Here is a 16,675-nt window from a genome sequence, read left to right as displayed (position 1 = left end):
AGTGCCCTCAGTGAGGGAAGACTGATGCACAGATGTTTTATTTGGCTACATAAGGTATAGTACAGGGGTCTGCAACCGAAATGGCAAGAAGAGCCATTTTCTCAAATTCCGTTACAAAATCAATCAATCCTTCAAGAGCTGCAATGCATGTGACTAAGAGATAATCATTAATAAATAATATCAAACCATACTTTTTGTCATCCCTATTTTAATAACAGTGCACCCAATTGTTTGTACCAGTTAGAAAGTTACGTTACCTCCCATCTCCAGGCTTCACCCACCGCAGCCCTCAAATCTGCCCCCCATCCCACAAACCCACCTCCTACCCTCAGGCTTAGCCCCTCTGACCCCCAACTTCCCTTCCCCACGCCTTCAGGATTAACTTGCCTCAGTGTGTGCAGCTCCTTCACTGCTCCCTGCTGCCTTCTTGCGAGGCTACACGGCTCCCTCAGGGGCAGGCTCAACCTTCCCTCCTCTCCTGCCATCTGACTTCCTCCCATGGGGTGTGGGGGGTGGCCCCTGCTGGCTGGCTTTTACTCCCGGTCTCCCTGCCACCCCTGAGTGCTCAGCGGCTCCAACTGCCGTGGCTTAAACAGAACTTATTTTTAAATCCAATAAATTCTATTTTAAGGGGTAGCAGCCTCCAGAGCTGCTCATGGAGTCAGTGGTGGCTGCTCTGAGAGCTGCAAGTTGCTCCTTAAAGAGCCGCATGGAGCTCCAGAGCCACAAGCTGCTGACCCCTGGAATAGTATTTCCGACAGTGTGGAATTATTGTACAGCCTTGTATGTCAGACTTGCTAAGATTTCTGTTCTATGTCCACAAAGTTGGTGGTTATGCACATGTGTAAAATTGTGATTTGTCTCCAGGGAAACTCCATTTAATACAGTTAAACATATAAAATATTTTTTATATTTTTTCTTACTCAGAAGACACAGTAAGTTTTTTTTTTTTTTTTTTTTTTCCCCCCCCCCCCTTTGGTTTTTCCCCATTAAACACTGTAAATGTGTTGTTTCATCTTATATTAAAAGATGTCTGAAGTGATGTATTTTCACAAATGTTAAGTTCTGTATTATTTATATTACCCAGGTTACCTATTATTTTTATGTCTGTCTGTTTGTTGTAGCAGCTATGTTGTCCCAGCAATGACAGCAACAATAATAGGTGAAGGCAAACTTCAGAAGATATTTGGTATTCAATATGAATAAAAATTATCTTCCTGCCATAGTAGTTTAATTGAATACAGGATATGACCACTGACCTGAAAGGGAACATCATTCAGCCTTGTGCTGTCGAATTTATTATGAAAATAATTTTCTGTTAGCAAATAAAGGTCAGGCTGCTTCCTCACTTTGTCCACAATTTGAAGAAGAGATGAGTCAGAATATCTTAATGGAACAAGCTCGAATTTGAAAGAACATGAAATTGGAACAGGTGAAAATGTAATTAGCAATAATTGAAGGCTAATTATCTTCAGATAGCAATTAGGTTACCAGGTGCTCAATTATATTAAGTAGTGACTGAGAGAGCAGTCTATGGAAAAAAAAATTTTCTGTCCAGAGTGGATATGGAATAACTCTGCCTAGACATTTTACATTTAAGAAGATGCCTTGATTCTTTTCAGGAGCAATACTTAAGAGGGTTCATTTTTTCAAATTATGTATCCTCAGATGCGTTTTAATTGTATAACTATGTATAGAATATAACTGACCAGTGCCCTTTTAAATAGTTTCTGTTGTCAGTATCTCATGTGGCATTTGTAACACATTCAAAAAACCAAACAAACAAACCTGTAATCCTTCCGAGGCAGAATTGTGAATTTTTGGAGAACTAAAATGTGGGTGAAAGCAATATGTGTGGTGAGGTGAGGGAACAATTTTATAAATAATTTTTCAAAGATTTCTTTTCTTAATTATTATTCCACCTCTTTTTCTTTGCTCTGCCGTTCTATTTCTTCCTTCTTTTCTTTCTTTGAACAGATGAAACATGTGAAAGAGAGGCTTGGTGAAAATGTACCAGAAGAGGTTCTTTTGCTGTGTCTTGGCATCACTTCAGGGGTTGGTCGATTGATCTTCGGCAGAATTGCAGACTGTATTCCTGGTGCAAAAAAAGTTTATTTACAGGTACAGCTTCCGGATGATGGTTTGGTAAACTAGAAGTCAACTTTGTGTACTCTTTCTTATTCTGATAGTTAATACTTTTGGCAATAAGATCTGAGCTGGTGATTAGAGCCATGCAATACCATTCATTTCAATTTTCAATGTATAGTATGTAGGCAACAAAGTCACAAATGACACATGCATATTTGCTGCCACTAACAAATACTAACATTTTTTTGTTGCAAAAAATCAGGTGTGGAGCCCTATTGAGAAATGTAATTATCATGAGAAATGCAGAGGGAAAAATCAGCTGTTCACGCGAAATAGCAAGATCTTTATGTATTCCAATTGCAATGGAAAAATGGGAAGGAAAATTATTGTAATTTTTGTCATCTTGAAACCAGAATTGTGTTCCAATTTCACCAACATTTTTTTGAGCACCTCTCTGCTGGTGACAGATGAAATGATGTCGTCTCTTAACTTGTATGATTGTGTGAAAACTTAGTTTTGGAGGCAACTATTTCATAGGTTTTGGTGTATCTTCTTGTTATGTGTATTACTTTTTCTTTGAACTAGAGAGCATTTTAGAGCAGGCTGCCTGTCTGCCATTCCAGCTGGATGAGGGCCTACAGAGTGGACCCCCGATGTATGGGGGTCAAATTTCCTGTGCAATGCGAGGGAGTGAGGAAACTGACAAGGTTACCAGCCCTGGTCAGTTTCCTGGCTCCTGGGAGTGGAAGGGAGCCAGGGACCAGGAGTTAGGCTGGCTCCCCTCTGCTTGCGGGAGTCAGGAAACTGACCAGCACATTACCACTCTGGGAGCCAGGTGCAGCTTCTCTCCAGCTTTTCCCAGCTGTCTTGCAGTGGCTGTCTTTTTCCCTGGCTTGCCCCATCTGAGAGAAGCCACACTGCAGTGACTGCCCACCTGGCTTCCCCCATCTGGGGGAAGTTGGGAGACAGACAGCTGCAGCGGCATGGCTGTCTGTCCATCCTGCATCCCACAGCTGGGGAGCCAGGCAGGAAAACAGCCACAGAGTAGCTTTGAGTTGCACTTAACTCACGTCAACGCAAGTTAAGCACAACTAAGTCTGCATTTCGGGGGTTTACTGTATTTACAGGAAAATGCATTTGTTGAGATACATAACACAAAACTACCTAGAAAATATTACATGATTAATTTTTATATAAAACAACTTTTAATGGCATATACACATGTAATGTAAATGTATCTGGACAAATAATACTCATTTTTGGAAAACCTGCAAGACAAGATTTTTTAGCACAGAGTTTTCTTTCTGGTAACTGAAAGCTCATGTTGTTGCACAGGTATAATTTATGAGTCATGTATTTTTATTTAAAGCCAAAAAATGGCTAAGATCTTAACCAGATGGCAACAGATCATGAATCCCAGTGATAATTGAATCTGGAGATATTCTAAAGAACTTGATCTCCAAACCAGGCTTGTGGCTGCTTCTCCATCACTTCATACTCTGTACTGATATTTTAGGCTTCAGAATGACATTCCTAGAATCCTGTTATGTAAATTAAGCCATGTAGGCCCCTGGAAAATTTGGTTTGCAAGGGAGTTTATGAACTCAGGATCTGGAAGTGAACAGAACTCCTTTTTTAAATTCCTGCCCATAGGCAGAAAGTTTATGTAGCTACCAATCCCACGGTCCTTCAGGACCTCTTGTATGAGTCTTTAAAGCTTAGAATCACTTTTTACCTTTGCTCTTGAATGAGGAGGAGCTGGTAATCTACCTTTTTTGTTAATGTTAAAATCAGTGATTTTACCTCTTCCTAGAAGCAGATGGCCATAGATCCCATGTTAGTCTGAGGTTTTATGTGGCTGCATCCTTCCAAGTAGTGTGCTCAGAGGACAGTAGTTAAGAGAACAAATGCCTTTGTGAACCCTTTGAAGGGTTCTGAGGAAGCAGGATGTGCTAAGGACCCTTGCTTTAATAGTCAGGAAACTGAATTTAGGTGCCAGCTGGTTCTGTTGAGCTGAGGTTCGGAGATATGCTGTAATCTATTTAGCATTGTAGTTAGAGAACCATTTTGAGGTTCTGTAACAACTATGGACTAAGAAACAGTCCATAATACCTAGGGTATGGATGCTAGGCCAGGGTTTCCTAGTGCTACTGCACTAAAGGATTCTAGGGCTTTACCTGACCCCATTCAACTAGGGTCATTGGGCAACAAGTTAAACTTTCCTTACTGCTTAGAGTCCTGTTCCCATGGTAATAAGAACTTGTGAATGTTAGATATGTACTTTACAGACTGTAATGGTGGAAGTGGCTGTTTTGGCATCCCCAAAACCCCAGAGAAGTAGCAAAAGGATCCACGTGTGCCATGCAGGAAGGACAAGGACTGCCCCTCAAGCCTACCAAGACCCAAAGTTTGGGGGGAGAGTGGGCACCCACAGGTTTCCCAGCTGTGCAAACAATTTTGTTTTGTATTAATGAATGTGGTTTTGTGAAAGCTTTAAAGGTATGAGTAGGTTTGAGGGTTGGTGCGAATATTTTAGGCAGCTCTAATTTTACAGGGTTGTCAAACAGTATAACCACTTCAAAAAGAATGGGGAGAAGAACTCGGAAATAACAAAATGAAGCAGCAGAAATGTAGCACTTCAACAAAATGATTTATTTGGTCATGAGCTTTCATGGGACAGACCCATAAAGCTCGTCACAGAATAAATCGTTTTGTTAGTCTATAAAGTGCTACATTTCTGCTGCTTTGTTTTGTTGGAGTGCAGACAAACACAGCTTCCTCTCTGTTACTATTCAGAAATAACAAGAGAGACATCTTATGGATGTTAATTGCACTGCATTCAGTGGTCAAAGCTGCTGTGGAAGACTGCCTGTCTGTAGATGGACAAATTTTCATTATTATGATTGTATGTTTCTTAACATTTAAGAAATTCAAATGTAGGAGGATGAAGGAATACCGAACATACTTTAGGACTGATTTTTTTGCCTGCTGTAACACTTCAGAGATTTTTATTAGTGCTATGACCAACTGCAAATAGGCAGAAAGGAGAAGCTGCAGGTAATTAAAAGCCACCATGGTCTTATCTCTTTGTCTGATAGTTGTCAAACTTGCAATCATACTCATTAATTTTTGTAGAAGCAACGCTTGGTGCTTCAGAGTAAATGGTGCTCCAAGATTTTTTTCTTTAGATGGCTAGGGTAAAAATTCTGACATTCCCTTTCAGGACATAGGTTCTACTAATTAAGGCTGCTTCTACATGTCACCCCCTATCGGAGGTGACATGGTAATGAGGCAATTCAGAGCAGGTTAATGTGGTGCTAATGTGCATTTTCAGTGCCTCCTTAGCATAATGGGCATCACGCAGATTTCAAAGCGCAGACTTCAAATTGCAGATTGACAGTGGAGATGGAGACAGCTTCGAATAAGTGCCCCACTTTGACATCCCCTTACTCCCACAAAACTGGCTTAGCAGTTTGACCATGGTCTGTCTACAGAAGTTTTGTCAGAAGATATCTCCCCACCAAAACTTGTCAACAAATCTTTGAAATCAGGTTGTAGCCTAAGATCGTATCATCTTCTAGTGACCTGATTTACAAGGGCTCCCTTTTGCAGATTTATTTTACCTGTCTGCTGCATTTTCTTTGTCCTTCTTTAGGAGCTGCTTTTGTAGGCGTTCGTGTCCTAAACAAGTTGTTTGGTTCCATGACAGCACCCCCATGTCTTTTAGCCTGCCCAGGTTTAGCATTTTATTTTTGCTTCTGCTTTAACCACAGCAAGCAAAATGCACTTGAGATTGGAGTGGGAGGAAAGGATAAAACCAGGAATCTGAAGTCTAGTTTGTGCAGCGGGATACAAAAAGAAGAGATGAAGTCTTTCTTCTTCAAGTAGTGGGTGCTGTCCTTGTGGGTGCTCCTCTCTGGATGTCAGGGTTTCCTTGTGCCAGTGCGTGGAGATTCTTCAATAGCCATGGTTTCCCACAATGCATATGCACAGTAGCACCTCCTGGTGCAGCGTGGACTCCGCAGTTCCTTCTCTACTGTCCTTGGCAGCAGACAGAGCTCTTCTCTTCTCTGAAAAAAAAAACAAACAAAAAACTTAGTTATGTAGTTTAGGATAAGCTTCTACTTGTAGTTACCAATGTTTACCTTTCTAGATTTAAAAAGTTGTAAGTGAGCCGTAGTTTAGTTACTGTGTCATTGCCATGTTGGGCTTTCCTGGCTTTAAGCGATGTGCAATGTGCAGACGCCATTCCTGCCTCCAGTGGACATTTATCCTGCATTAGGTGCCTGGGTGAGGCTCACTGAATTCAGAAGTACACCCACTGCTCCAGCCTCACGGTGCAGGCTCATAAGGACAAGGCCAACAGGATCAAAATTTATCCGTACAAAATGTCCCTCCAACCACCGGCTGCGGAGCACCAAAACTGCTTTGGATAGAGGTACAAGTTTCTCTCATCCTTCCACCTCCTCCAAGAAGCTGACTGTGAAACTGGGCACTTCTCTGGTACACTCCTGTCCTCCGGCACCTCCAGCTGCTCTGCCAGTTGAGAAATCCAGCACGCCATCATCCGCATCACCCAAAACGGCATCGCAGAAATGGGCGTATTTGGAACCAAGTCACAAACACTCAGCGCTATCGGCACCGCTGGCCATGTCTACACCAGCACTTACTCCTAAGAAGTCTTTGGTGCAGCTGAATCTGCCTGCCTTGGCACTGGATGCAGCACCCAGAAAGCATCGCACTGGCTTGCTGCATTGCTCTGAAGTGGCACCAGACTTGATGCACAGAAAGTCAAGGGTTTTTGACTTTCTGAAGTTCCGCCGCTTATCCACTCAGCACTGCAGAAGGCACGAATGTAGCACAGAGGTGCCTCTCCTTCCCATTCCATGGTGTCAGATCGGATGGCATTGAAGCAGCCCCACACAGACTCTCCTCCCATGACTCGTGCTTCACCAGTTGCAGCGCTTTTGACCTCACTGTGTCGCAGGTCCCTGGTTCCACTTGTGTCTCCACGTTCTTCTGGGTTCTCCCAGGACTCGTGTGGCAGACTGCTAACCCCCAGTGGGGACAGTTCAGACTACAGGAGTGTATTTTCCTCTCAGCGCTCCAGTCCAACCCACGCACACTGGAAGGATGCCCACATGCCTCTGGCCTATCTGCCTATGCATTCTCTTGTGGTTTGCACACCCCAACATGCTGAGCATTGACCTTCATGGGACTTGCAGTCACATCTGTCTAGGCACCAGCAGGTCCTCTTTACTACTTCCAAAGACCATCCTGCTTCTCCTCAACCTACAACATTGGTCATGTACCTTCCATTTCCATACTCCAATGTGGAGAACTCTTTCAGAGAGTGAAGACCACCACTCTTTTTCCTCGCCTGATGATGTGATCATCTGTTTCCTCACTGCCTGCCGATGAGTCACAGTCTTTCCAGGAACTCTTTTGGAGTGTGGCATTGGCCCAAGAAAAGGACCTACTGGAGGTACAAATGAAGCAGTTCCTCCTAATTCGTGTCCTCCAGCCGCCCATACTCTCCAGGATGGCCATATCAATGGACAAGGCCATTACGGATCCAGCTGAAATTATATGACAGATGCCAGCTTCTATTGCCCCTACCAACAGGCGGGCAGACAAAAAGTACTTTATGGCCTCCAAAGATGTTGATTTTTCTCTTCACGCACCCTCAGCTTAATTCACTGGTGGTCAACATGGTCCATAACACATCCAAGCAGCCTTCATTTGTGTCAACCCCACATGGCAAAAACAACAAGAAGTGGGATATAATGGGCTCGAAGGTTTACTCCTCGAGCATCCCTAGCCAGGCAGCAAACTATGCTGCTCTGTTGACTGATTATGACCACTCAAACTGCTCCAAACTTTAAGAGCTGCTCCTGGCCTTGCCAGAAGAGCAGTGCCTTATCCTACTGGAAAGGCATGTAATTGCCCACACAGTGTTTCAGTTTGCTATGGACATAGTGGATACAGCGGCTAGGGTGACTGCCTATGCAGTGATAATATGCTGTGTGTCCTGGCTTCAGTCTTTGGGTGTTCCAAAAGATCTTCAGCAAATGGGAGAGGCCCTCTCCTTCGACAGGGCTCACCTGTTTGCAGAAAAGACTGATGAGGTCCCTCACTCTTTTTACCGGATTTGTCCATTACTGTGGGGTATGCTCATTTATTTGGGGTTACGGCAGGAGAGGTGAGTAATTCTGTCAATGTGTTGCTTGTGACACTAGTGTTCCTAAGGAGCTTTACTTCTCCCTTCTGCTAATTTCCTCCCAATGGAGCTGTTGTACCCAACCTAGGGTCCACAGGATTAAGATCTTCCCACCCTGGACTCAGGTGAACACTACACACTCTGTGTGTGTGTGTGTGTGTGTGTGTGTGTGTGTGTGTGTGTGTGTGTGTGTGTGTGTGTGTGTGTGTGTGTGTGTGTGTGTGTGTGTGTGTGTGTGTGTGTGTGTGTGTGTGTGTGTGTGTGTGTGTCTCTCTCTCTCTCTCTCTCACTCTCTCCAGAGCTCATCTGAGAGGACCAGGTAATCATCATTTATAAGCTGACATCTTACATGTCCCTGTACTCAGTGGGCTGGGTTGCACAGCAGTGTCAAACTGTGGTCCTTATGTGCTCTTGGACTCGGTGGCTGGGTTAAACAGCACTTTCAGCTGCCACCCTGAGATGCACGCCAGTTCAGTACCCCCTTCACAATCCCACTTGCACAGCACAGTCATTTTACTAGTAATGCACTCGATGGACAAACCCCACAGGAGTTCTGGGCACCACAGTGATCTTTTAGCTTATGTACAAGAAGCGTTGTTACAGAATGAATAGGGAAGACAAAACAATACCCCTGAAGATGAGTTAGCCACAGAGGAAGAAAGAGAGAGAGAAGCAACTAGTTTAACAATGAAAGTTATTTGTTTCTGGGTAGTGAATATATATTTAAGTTACAATAGTAAATAAACTGATTACAAATGTTAAGGCTAGCAAACTGTAGAACTAATTACATAAGGCAAGGTTAGGAGGCTATGCCTAGAGAGAGAGAGAGTTCTCACCACTCTGTGGAGCTTGCAATGATTGGGGGTCCCAGATGGTGATGGTACCCAGGGATACAGAAAGCAGGAGACAAACAGCTCTCAGCATGATCAGGCAGGAGCTGATGAGCTCTCAATGGAACTGATGTAGCGTTTACCTCCAGGCATCAGAACAGTTTGTTGAGCAAGGGTAGGTGTTTTTGTAGAGACAGGACAATGGTTCAAGAAGAACACTGGGTTTGATTATGGGCAGAGAGGTGAGACCATGGGTACAGATCATGCCTAGCTATAGGTGATGTTCCTTGAACAAACTCACAGTTCAACTAGGCAGTTTCAGTGTTTTGGATATCAATAGGATGCATTACTACAATTGGTCTGATAATGACTAATTTGGGTGTGAGTAGGCCTGGGTTCGTTAGCATCTGGAGCAGAGGTTTCCCATCAGGCAGTGCTTCTCTTCTTTCAGTATCCCATAGTTCAGTGGGGTTCCTGCTTTGGAAGAGCTGTTCTCCATTCATTGTGCTTTCTATTCCATCTTCAGTGCAGGTGAGGCTAGGGGCATTTCCTCAATCCAGTCACCCTTGTTGGTAGGATTTAGGTGTGCCCACCCCTGCCAGTTTTAGTGCTTTGTCTTTGATTCAAGCAGAGGCCTGGGGGAAGGGATTTGTTTTCCCTGCGTCCCCAGGAGCACAGGGCTGACAGGTGGTCACGCTCTGGTTCCCTAAAAACACAGAGCTGGTAGGTAACGCTCTATGAAAGACTCTCGCACTACCTTGTGCACGCTTGGCATGTACGTGTACTTTAAAAAGGCTCAGTACTCTTCCTATTAATGGTCCAGAGAACAGTTCTGGCAGCAGCCACAGTCCTACGATGCCAGAGGCACGGACCTCAGCGGTGCAGATCTCACTGCCCACAGCACCAGCAGTCAACCAGGTCTCAACCCCAGCCCTCCAACCAACAGTTTTGAGGGTTTGGTTGGGAGCTTGAGAAATCTTTCCATTCTGGCCATCTCATGCTCCGGTCACCAGCAATTCCACCACCACCTCCGCCGCTTTTTCCATCAGCAGGCTACCAAAACATCAGACAAGTGGGTCCCAGAACTCGTTGCCTAGGCCTAATTTATCCATTAATATGTACATCCCTATGCGCCCCCTACCCTGTCCCTCTTCAGGGACCGTTCTCACAAGAATTTACTCAGTCAAGAGATGCAGCACCACCTCCATCTAGGCACCATGAAACCAGTCCCAGCAGAGTTTCATGGCAGCGGGTTCTACTCCATGTACTTCCTAACTCAGAAAGAATAGGGGGAGAGGTTTGGAGGCCCAGCCTTGACCTCTGGATGCTCAACAAATATATCTTCTATTGTCATGTCAAAATGGTGACAATTGTGACCATTATTCCAGAACTGGATGAAGATCTACAAGATCCCTATTTCCATATCACAGTTCACCAGGTGTAAAGGTATTTTCTGCATTTCATGGTGGGGTCCTACCATTACCGGTATTGGGTTCTCCCATTTGGGCTTTCGATGGCATCCGGGGTATTCCTGAAAACTCTAGCAGTTTGGCCACCTACCTGCAACGTCTCGGGGTCATCAACTTCCTGTATCGGGACAATTGCCTCATAAAGTAGTCTTTGTTTCTGGAGGCACTTCCCACGGTCTGCAATACTACAAATCTTCTAATTAGCCTTGGCTTTCACATAAACTACAAGAAGTCCATGCTTTGGCCCACTCAGACTCTACAGTTCATTGGGGCCCATATAAACGCCACCACAGCCAGGGCCACTCTCCTGGTCCACAGATTCGAAGCTCTTTGTGACCTTATTCAGGTGGTGTGACTGTCTCCCACTGTCACTGTATCTGCCTATGGCTTCTGGGACACATTGCTACCACCATGTACATGGTCAGGCTAGGCAGACTTCACATGCAGTTCCTCCAGTACTGGCTGGCCACATGCTACACCCTGGCCAGGGATCCCTGTCCGAGTTGGTAGTTGTTTCACCATGCATTCTTGCCTCTCTCCAGTGGTTGACATGTCCAGACAACATTATAATCAGGGTGCTGTTCCACCAACTGCACCTGTTTATTACCCTTACTCTGGGTGCCTCCCATAGGGGGTGGGGGGCCCATTTGGGTTCCCTTACAGTTCAGGGAAAGTGGTTCTTCACCAGTGTGTCTCATAAATTTATTGGCGCTTAGGCAGTTCACTATGCTTGCCAATATTTCCGTCAGCACCTCAGGCACAGGACTGTCAATATCCTGACAGCACCACCTGCATGTATTACATCAACTGGTAGGGCGGGGTTCACACTGCATGCCTGTGCTCAGAAACCCTAAAACTGCGGACTTGGTGCCTTCAGCTCCACATCACTCTGGTAACTATGTGCCTCCCTGGGGTTCTGAACATGAGCCCAGACCTCCTCACCTGCTTGTTCAGTAACTATTATGAATGGGAGATAAGCAGGGTGGCTCTCAATCATGTGTTTAAACTTTGGGGCCAGCCAGATCTGTTTATGACCCAGCTCAACAGGAAGTATCAGTACCACTCTAGAGTAGGTCTGAGGAAACACTCCCTTGGAGATGGTTTCTCCATCAAATGGGCTATGCCTCTCCTTTCCTTGATCCACAAACTTCTGGTCAAAGTCAGACTGGACTGGGCGTGCCTGTTCTTAATAGCCTTGGCCTGGCAGAGACAGACTTGGTATCCTTACTTTTACAGGCTGTCCGTAGTGGATCCATATCTTTTTCCTCCGTCGCAATCTTCTGTCTCAGGACTTTGGCTGCACCCTTCACCCCTGTCCTCTCAAACTGTGTCTCCACAGGTGGTTCCTCCATGGCTCCAGGATGCTGCAACTGAAGAGTTCTCATTAATAGCACATGGGAGTCCACTCTCAAATCCTATCTCTACAAATGGGTGAAGTTCTCCCAGCGGTTGGGCACAAATCATCCTATGCTTCCTCACACTGTGCCTCTTCCTGTCCTGTTTGACTACCCGTTGCCACTTGCACGAGTCAGGTCTTGCTCTCAGTACTGTCACAGTACGTGCCATGGCTTTGGCGGCATTCCACCGAGCAGAGGACAGGGTCTTCTTTCTCATTCATTCTATTTCTAAACATTTTCTGTTGAGTCTCCAGAATACCTTTCCGTCAGTATTGTCAGGGATTTTTTATCTTTAGGACATAATCGCCCCCGTGTGTCAGGGGAAACAAGCCTCTGGCTGAGGTAAAATCAGTGCGGGTACATGGAAAACCTAAAGTGTCGCAGGCTGCCATTTTGCTGCAGCACCTACAGCCATTTTGAGGCAGTTGGTTTCCCTGGTAACCTGAACTCATGAAGCCAGGATTCAAGTGGAGTCCTCCGATTGGCCGAAGGGAGAGAGTTTCCAGAACCTTCCACTGAAAGGAGGACCTAATTGAAAACTGTGACACAGAATCATGAATATTAAAATTACCCTATAAATAATCATGAGAACCCTCTATAAATTCTGAGCTCTCAGCTCAGTCTGGGCCCTTAGAGATTCAGGTGAGAACCTTGATATCCAATACAGGGAAGCATGGCGGTGTGAGCAACCGCGTCCGCTGAATCCCTGAGGCCAGCTTCAAGAAGAGAAGCGAAGAGAGCTGACAATTGTGGTGTCCCTCCCTTAGGAGCCACCATTTCAGAGCGAGTCACTATATCTGCAGTCTCCCTCAGGGGGAGCTGTTTGGGAGCTGAGAAAATCACTATAGTGTCTGTCTTCAGACAATGCTGTCTAAGAGCTAATCGCTGCAGCTTCCCTCAGGGGAAAGGCCCAAGCAGCTGTCAAGTGGTGCTTTCGTACAAGTGCCCCTCCGTACTCTAGCCGCGCGCATGCATCAAGGAGCGACGAGTGGGTCTCCAGGTGTACTCACCGGGTGGCGAACTGGCCCGTGGCTCCGGCCACAGGTACTGCGTACCCGGTGAGGAAGCCGGAGGCCCACCAACGTCATCCCGCTCTCCTTGATCCGGCCACACTACCGCCCACAAGCTGCGTAAGTGCCAGAGCTGTCATTCATCGGCTGTGACCTATTCAACTGGACTCTTCAACCGGATTACACCCTAACTTCGGACTGGCCTCACACACTAGAACTGGGATATGTTTAAGTGCTATCCAAGGACATCTAAATAGGCACCAGGACCCCTTACAGGGGAGTGGGAGGTCGTAACTCTAACTGTGCCTTCCTCTGATGGGGGGAGGGTAGTGCCTGGGGGCCTGACCCCACACGGCCGGGCCTACGAAGCCTACACAATATAAAAGCCACACTTGGTTAAAAACGTTTATAATAAGTTTAATGTAGTAATGTTTATGTTTAGTTAAGTATAGTAATAGATCATAGATGTATATAGGTGATAAGTAACCTAATGCCAATTAGGCATTAATAGTTTGTCCATATTCTTTTCCCATCCTCCTATCTTTTCTCCTGAGTGAGGCAAAAAGCCCCGGGAAAAGGTTGGGGTAAGGAGGTCGACTGCGGACAGGGACCCAGCAGCCTCTGCCACCAGCCACTTGGGCCAGGAGTAGCGCCCCGGCCCAGATTCCTTCTCCCTTCTTCCTTTTTCCCCTCTCCTAATAACTATATTTTTCCTTTGCGGAACAATAAAGTGATAACAATATAGGAATCCTAAGATGGATCACAAGTATATCTTTGTAAGTTAAGTATAGTTTAGTTAGTAGTGATATGAGTTGGTTTATATGTATATTTTACTGTTGTTGCCTTTTTGCTTGTTATCTTTGTTAATAAATTCCTTGCTAGTTGCACTTTATATCTGTATTGATTTCCTTTCTCTCTTGGTCTGGGCTCCCACCTGTCAGAGAGTGGGTGGACCTTAGGTGTAATTACAGTGCCTCCCGCTGGTGACTGCGTTCCTCCCCTCACTGTGGGACTCCCCCTCCGAGGACCCTGGGTTTTTGGCCCCGGCTCACCCGCACTTTAATTGGCCATCTGTCGTGGGGGGGAAACCACTGGGCGCTGACAAGTATGTCCTCTGATCCCTATCTGGGACCTTAACCATGTACTCAGTGGCCTCATGAGGCCACCCTTTGACCCTCTGGCAACATGTTCCTGGCTTCACCTGTTAGTGGAGGTCTCGTTTTTAGTCTCCATCATGTTGGCCAGGAGGGTTGGAGAGCTTGATGCTTTAATGGCTTAACCTTTTTATATAGTATTTACTAAGGATAGGGTGATGATCTGACCTCACTCTAAGTTCCTCCCTAAGTATTCCCTCTCCATTTCATATCAATGAACCTATTCACTTACCTGCATTCTTCCCAAAGCTGCATTCTGATCCTGCATATGCAGGGTGGCATACCCTTGATGTTTGTCAGGCATTAACCTTTTATCTTGGCCACATGAAGCCTTTGTGCAAGTCTCCTCATCTCTTCCTCTCCTTTGCAGAATGCTACAGGGGCCATCCCATCTCATCTCAATGGCTTTCCAAGTGACTCTCCACCTGCGTACATACCTGTTACACTTCACCAGAAAGCCTGGGGTGCTGTCACTGCCCATTCTACGAGGGCTGTGTCTTCCACTGCTGCCTTTCTCAAGAATGTTCCCCTTATGGACATATGCAAGGTGGCAATGTGGTCTTAGAGCAAAACATTTCCATGGCACTACACTCTTTTCATCATCCACTGCCCCCTCCATTCAAGTGAGTCAAGCAGTTCTGTCAACAGTTATCGTACTACGCTCCAGAACCACCTCCAGAGAGTGACTACTGCTTTATAGTCACTTAGAGGGAGCACCCAGGGGGACACTACTCGAAGAAGAAGAGGATGTTACTTACCTTGTAGAGTAATGATGGTTCTTTGAGATGTATGTCCCCCTGGATGCTCCCCTTCCCTCTCTCCTTCCCCGCTGTGGAGTGTCTTGCTCTATTTGTTAGGGTAGAGGAGGAATGGAGGGGCTCGTGCAGTATGGGAAATCATGGCTATTGAAGAATCTCTGAGTGCTGGCATAAGGATGGACCAACACCCAGAGTGGAGCTCCCACGGGGACAGACATCTTGAAGAACCATCATTACAGCATAAAGTGCTTCCTCCCACTAGTTAGTCATCCTTGACAATGTAAAATTTATTTCTACACTAAGTTTTTCAGTTAACAGTGATTGTGATTAAGGGATTTTTATCACATTCTGGCTATGTCTACACTAGCCCCAAACTTTGAAATGGCCATGTAAGTGGCCATTTTGAAGTTTACTAATGAAGCGCTGAAATACATATTCAGCACCTCATTAGCATGCGGGCAGCCGCGGCACTTCGAAATTGAAACAGCTTGTCCCAACGGGGCTCCTTTTCAAAAGGACCCTGCCTACTTTGAAGTCCCCTTATTCCTATGAGCAGATGGGAATAAGAGGACTTGGAAGTAGGCGGGGTCCTTTCGAAAAGGAGCCCCGTTGGGACGAGCCGCGCGGTGGCGAGCTGCGTCAATTTTGAAGTGCCGCGGCCGCCCACATGCTAATGAGACGCTGAATATGTATTTCAGTGCTTCATTAGTAAACTTCGAAATGGCCATTTCGAAGTTTGGGACTAGTGTAGACATGGCCTCTGTCATTCTCAGCCTTTCACTGTTGACCTATTAAATGCCACAGATAAGGTGGATTCATCTTTGGCTAATCTGAACTTTATCAAAAATGTTCACTATCTCAGCTATGAGTCTATTCTTCTTGAGGGATGATCTAGTACTAGAACTTGTGGGACCTGTACTGTAAGCAAGTCTCTGATAGCCAGATCTATTCTTGCCACTGTTTTAGTTAAACCTGCTGAAAAACAAGTCTAAATGAAGCAGTGAGAACAATTAACCATGGCAAAAATGTCTTGTCTACACTTTGGCTCCCAAAAAGTCTGCAGTAATGACCTTAGAACTCCCTAGTTTAAAAAATGCCTAAAAAATCTTCTGTGGTTTATGGGATGTAACAGGATTGGGCATTCTCCCATGTGGGAAAACCCTTTCCTCTATCCTGGCATTCCTATGAGGAGTAATGATTTCTGGAGATAATACAGGACACCATGATTTCCTGAATATTCTTCTTTGTTACAGTGCCTGAAAGAGATTTTACTCATGTGGGAATTCTGCACCACTGTACAATGCAGAATTAGTTCAGAAATTAATGTGTGCAGAATTTCCTCCCCTTCCCCCCCACCAAGAAATGGGTTGCAGAGCTGCTGGCTGCTACTAGGGCTGCTGCACTTGGCAGTGCCCAGCTTTGTAGCTTCCAAATAGAAGGCACTGCTGGAAGGGGGCGGGAAGAGAGCTGGATGGTTCCCAACAGCTGCAGTTCCTGGCATGCTGTGAAGGAAGGAGGCAGTGTGTGTAGGAAACTCCACACAAGCCTGGGACCCAGTGTCAGGCTGTTCCTCTGGATCCTTGGGCTCTAGGGATAGAGTGTACATGCCAGTGTCTCTGCTGGGGGGGAGTACCCCACAACTGGGCTCTGGGAGAACAGGGTGCTGGGTGTCTGAGCTGGGGGTGCCCTGCAGTTAGGCTTAGGAGGTGTGTGTGTGAATGTCTGGGTGAGGGTGCCCTGCAGCTGGAC

General features: G+C 45.7%; 1 protein-coding gene and 1 long non-coding RNA gene across 2 annotated transcripts in view; one reads left to right on the top strand and one right to left on the bottom strand.

The window, feature by feature from the left end:
• SLC16A10 (solute carrier family 16 member 10) overlaps positions 1-16,675 on the top strand; it is a 98,177-nt gene that overhangs the window by 78,073 nt on the left and 3,429 nt on the right. The window contains exon 4 of the mRNA XM_074990734.1: positions 1,978-2,121. Coding sequence (XP_074846835.1) covers positions 1,978-2,121 — 144 coding nt within the window. The remainder of the gene's footprint in view (positions 1-1,977; positions 2,122-16,675) is intronic.
• LOC142011379 (uncharacterized) overlaps positions 2,003-16,675 on the bottom strand; it is a 43,324-nt gene continuing 28,651 nt past the window's right edge. Inside the window, exons 3-4 of the long non-coding RNA XR_012645067.1 lie at positions 5,712-6,158; positions 2,003-2,095 (exon numbers count right to left, since the gene is read on the bottom strand). This is a non-coding gene — a long non-coding RNA (uncharacterized LOC142011379). The remainder of the gene's footprint in view (positions 2,096-5,711; positions 6,159-16,675) is intronic.

The sequence above is a fragment of the Carettochelys insculpta genome, chromosome 3 (genome assembly GCF_033958435.1).
Source record: "Carettochelys insculpta isolate YL-2023 chromosome 3, ASM3395843v1, whole genome shotgun sequence".
Taxonomy (NCBI): Eukaryota; Metazoa; Chordata; order Testudines; family Carettochelyidae; genus Carettochelys; species Carettochelys insculpta.
Note: the sequence above shows the minus strand (reverse complement) of the source record. Positions and strands in the feature narration are given on the sequence as shown.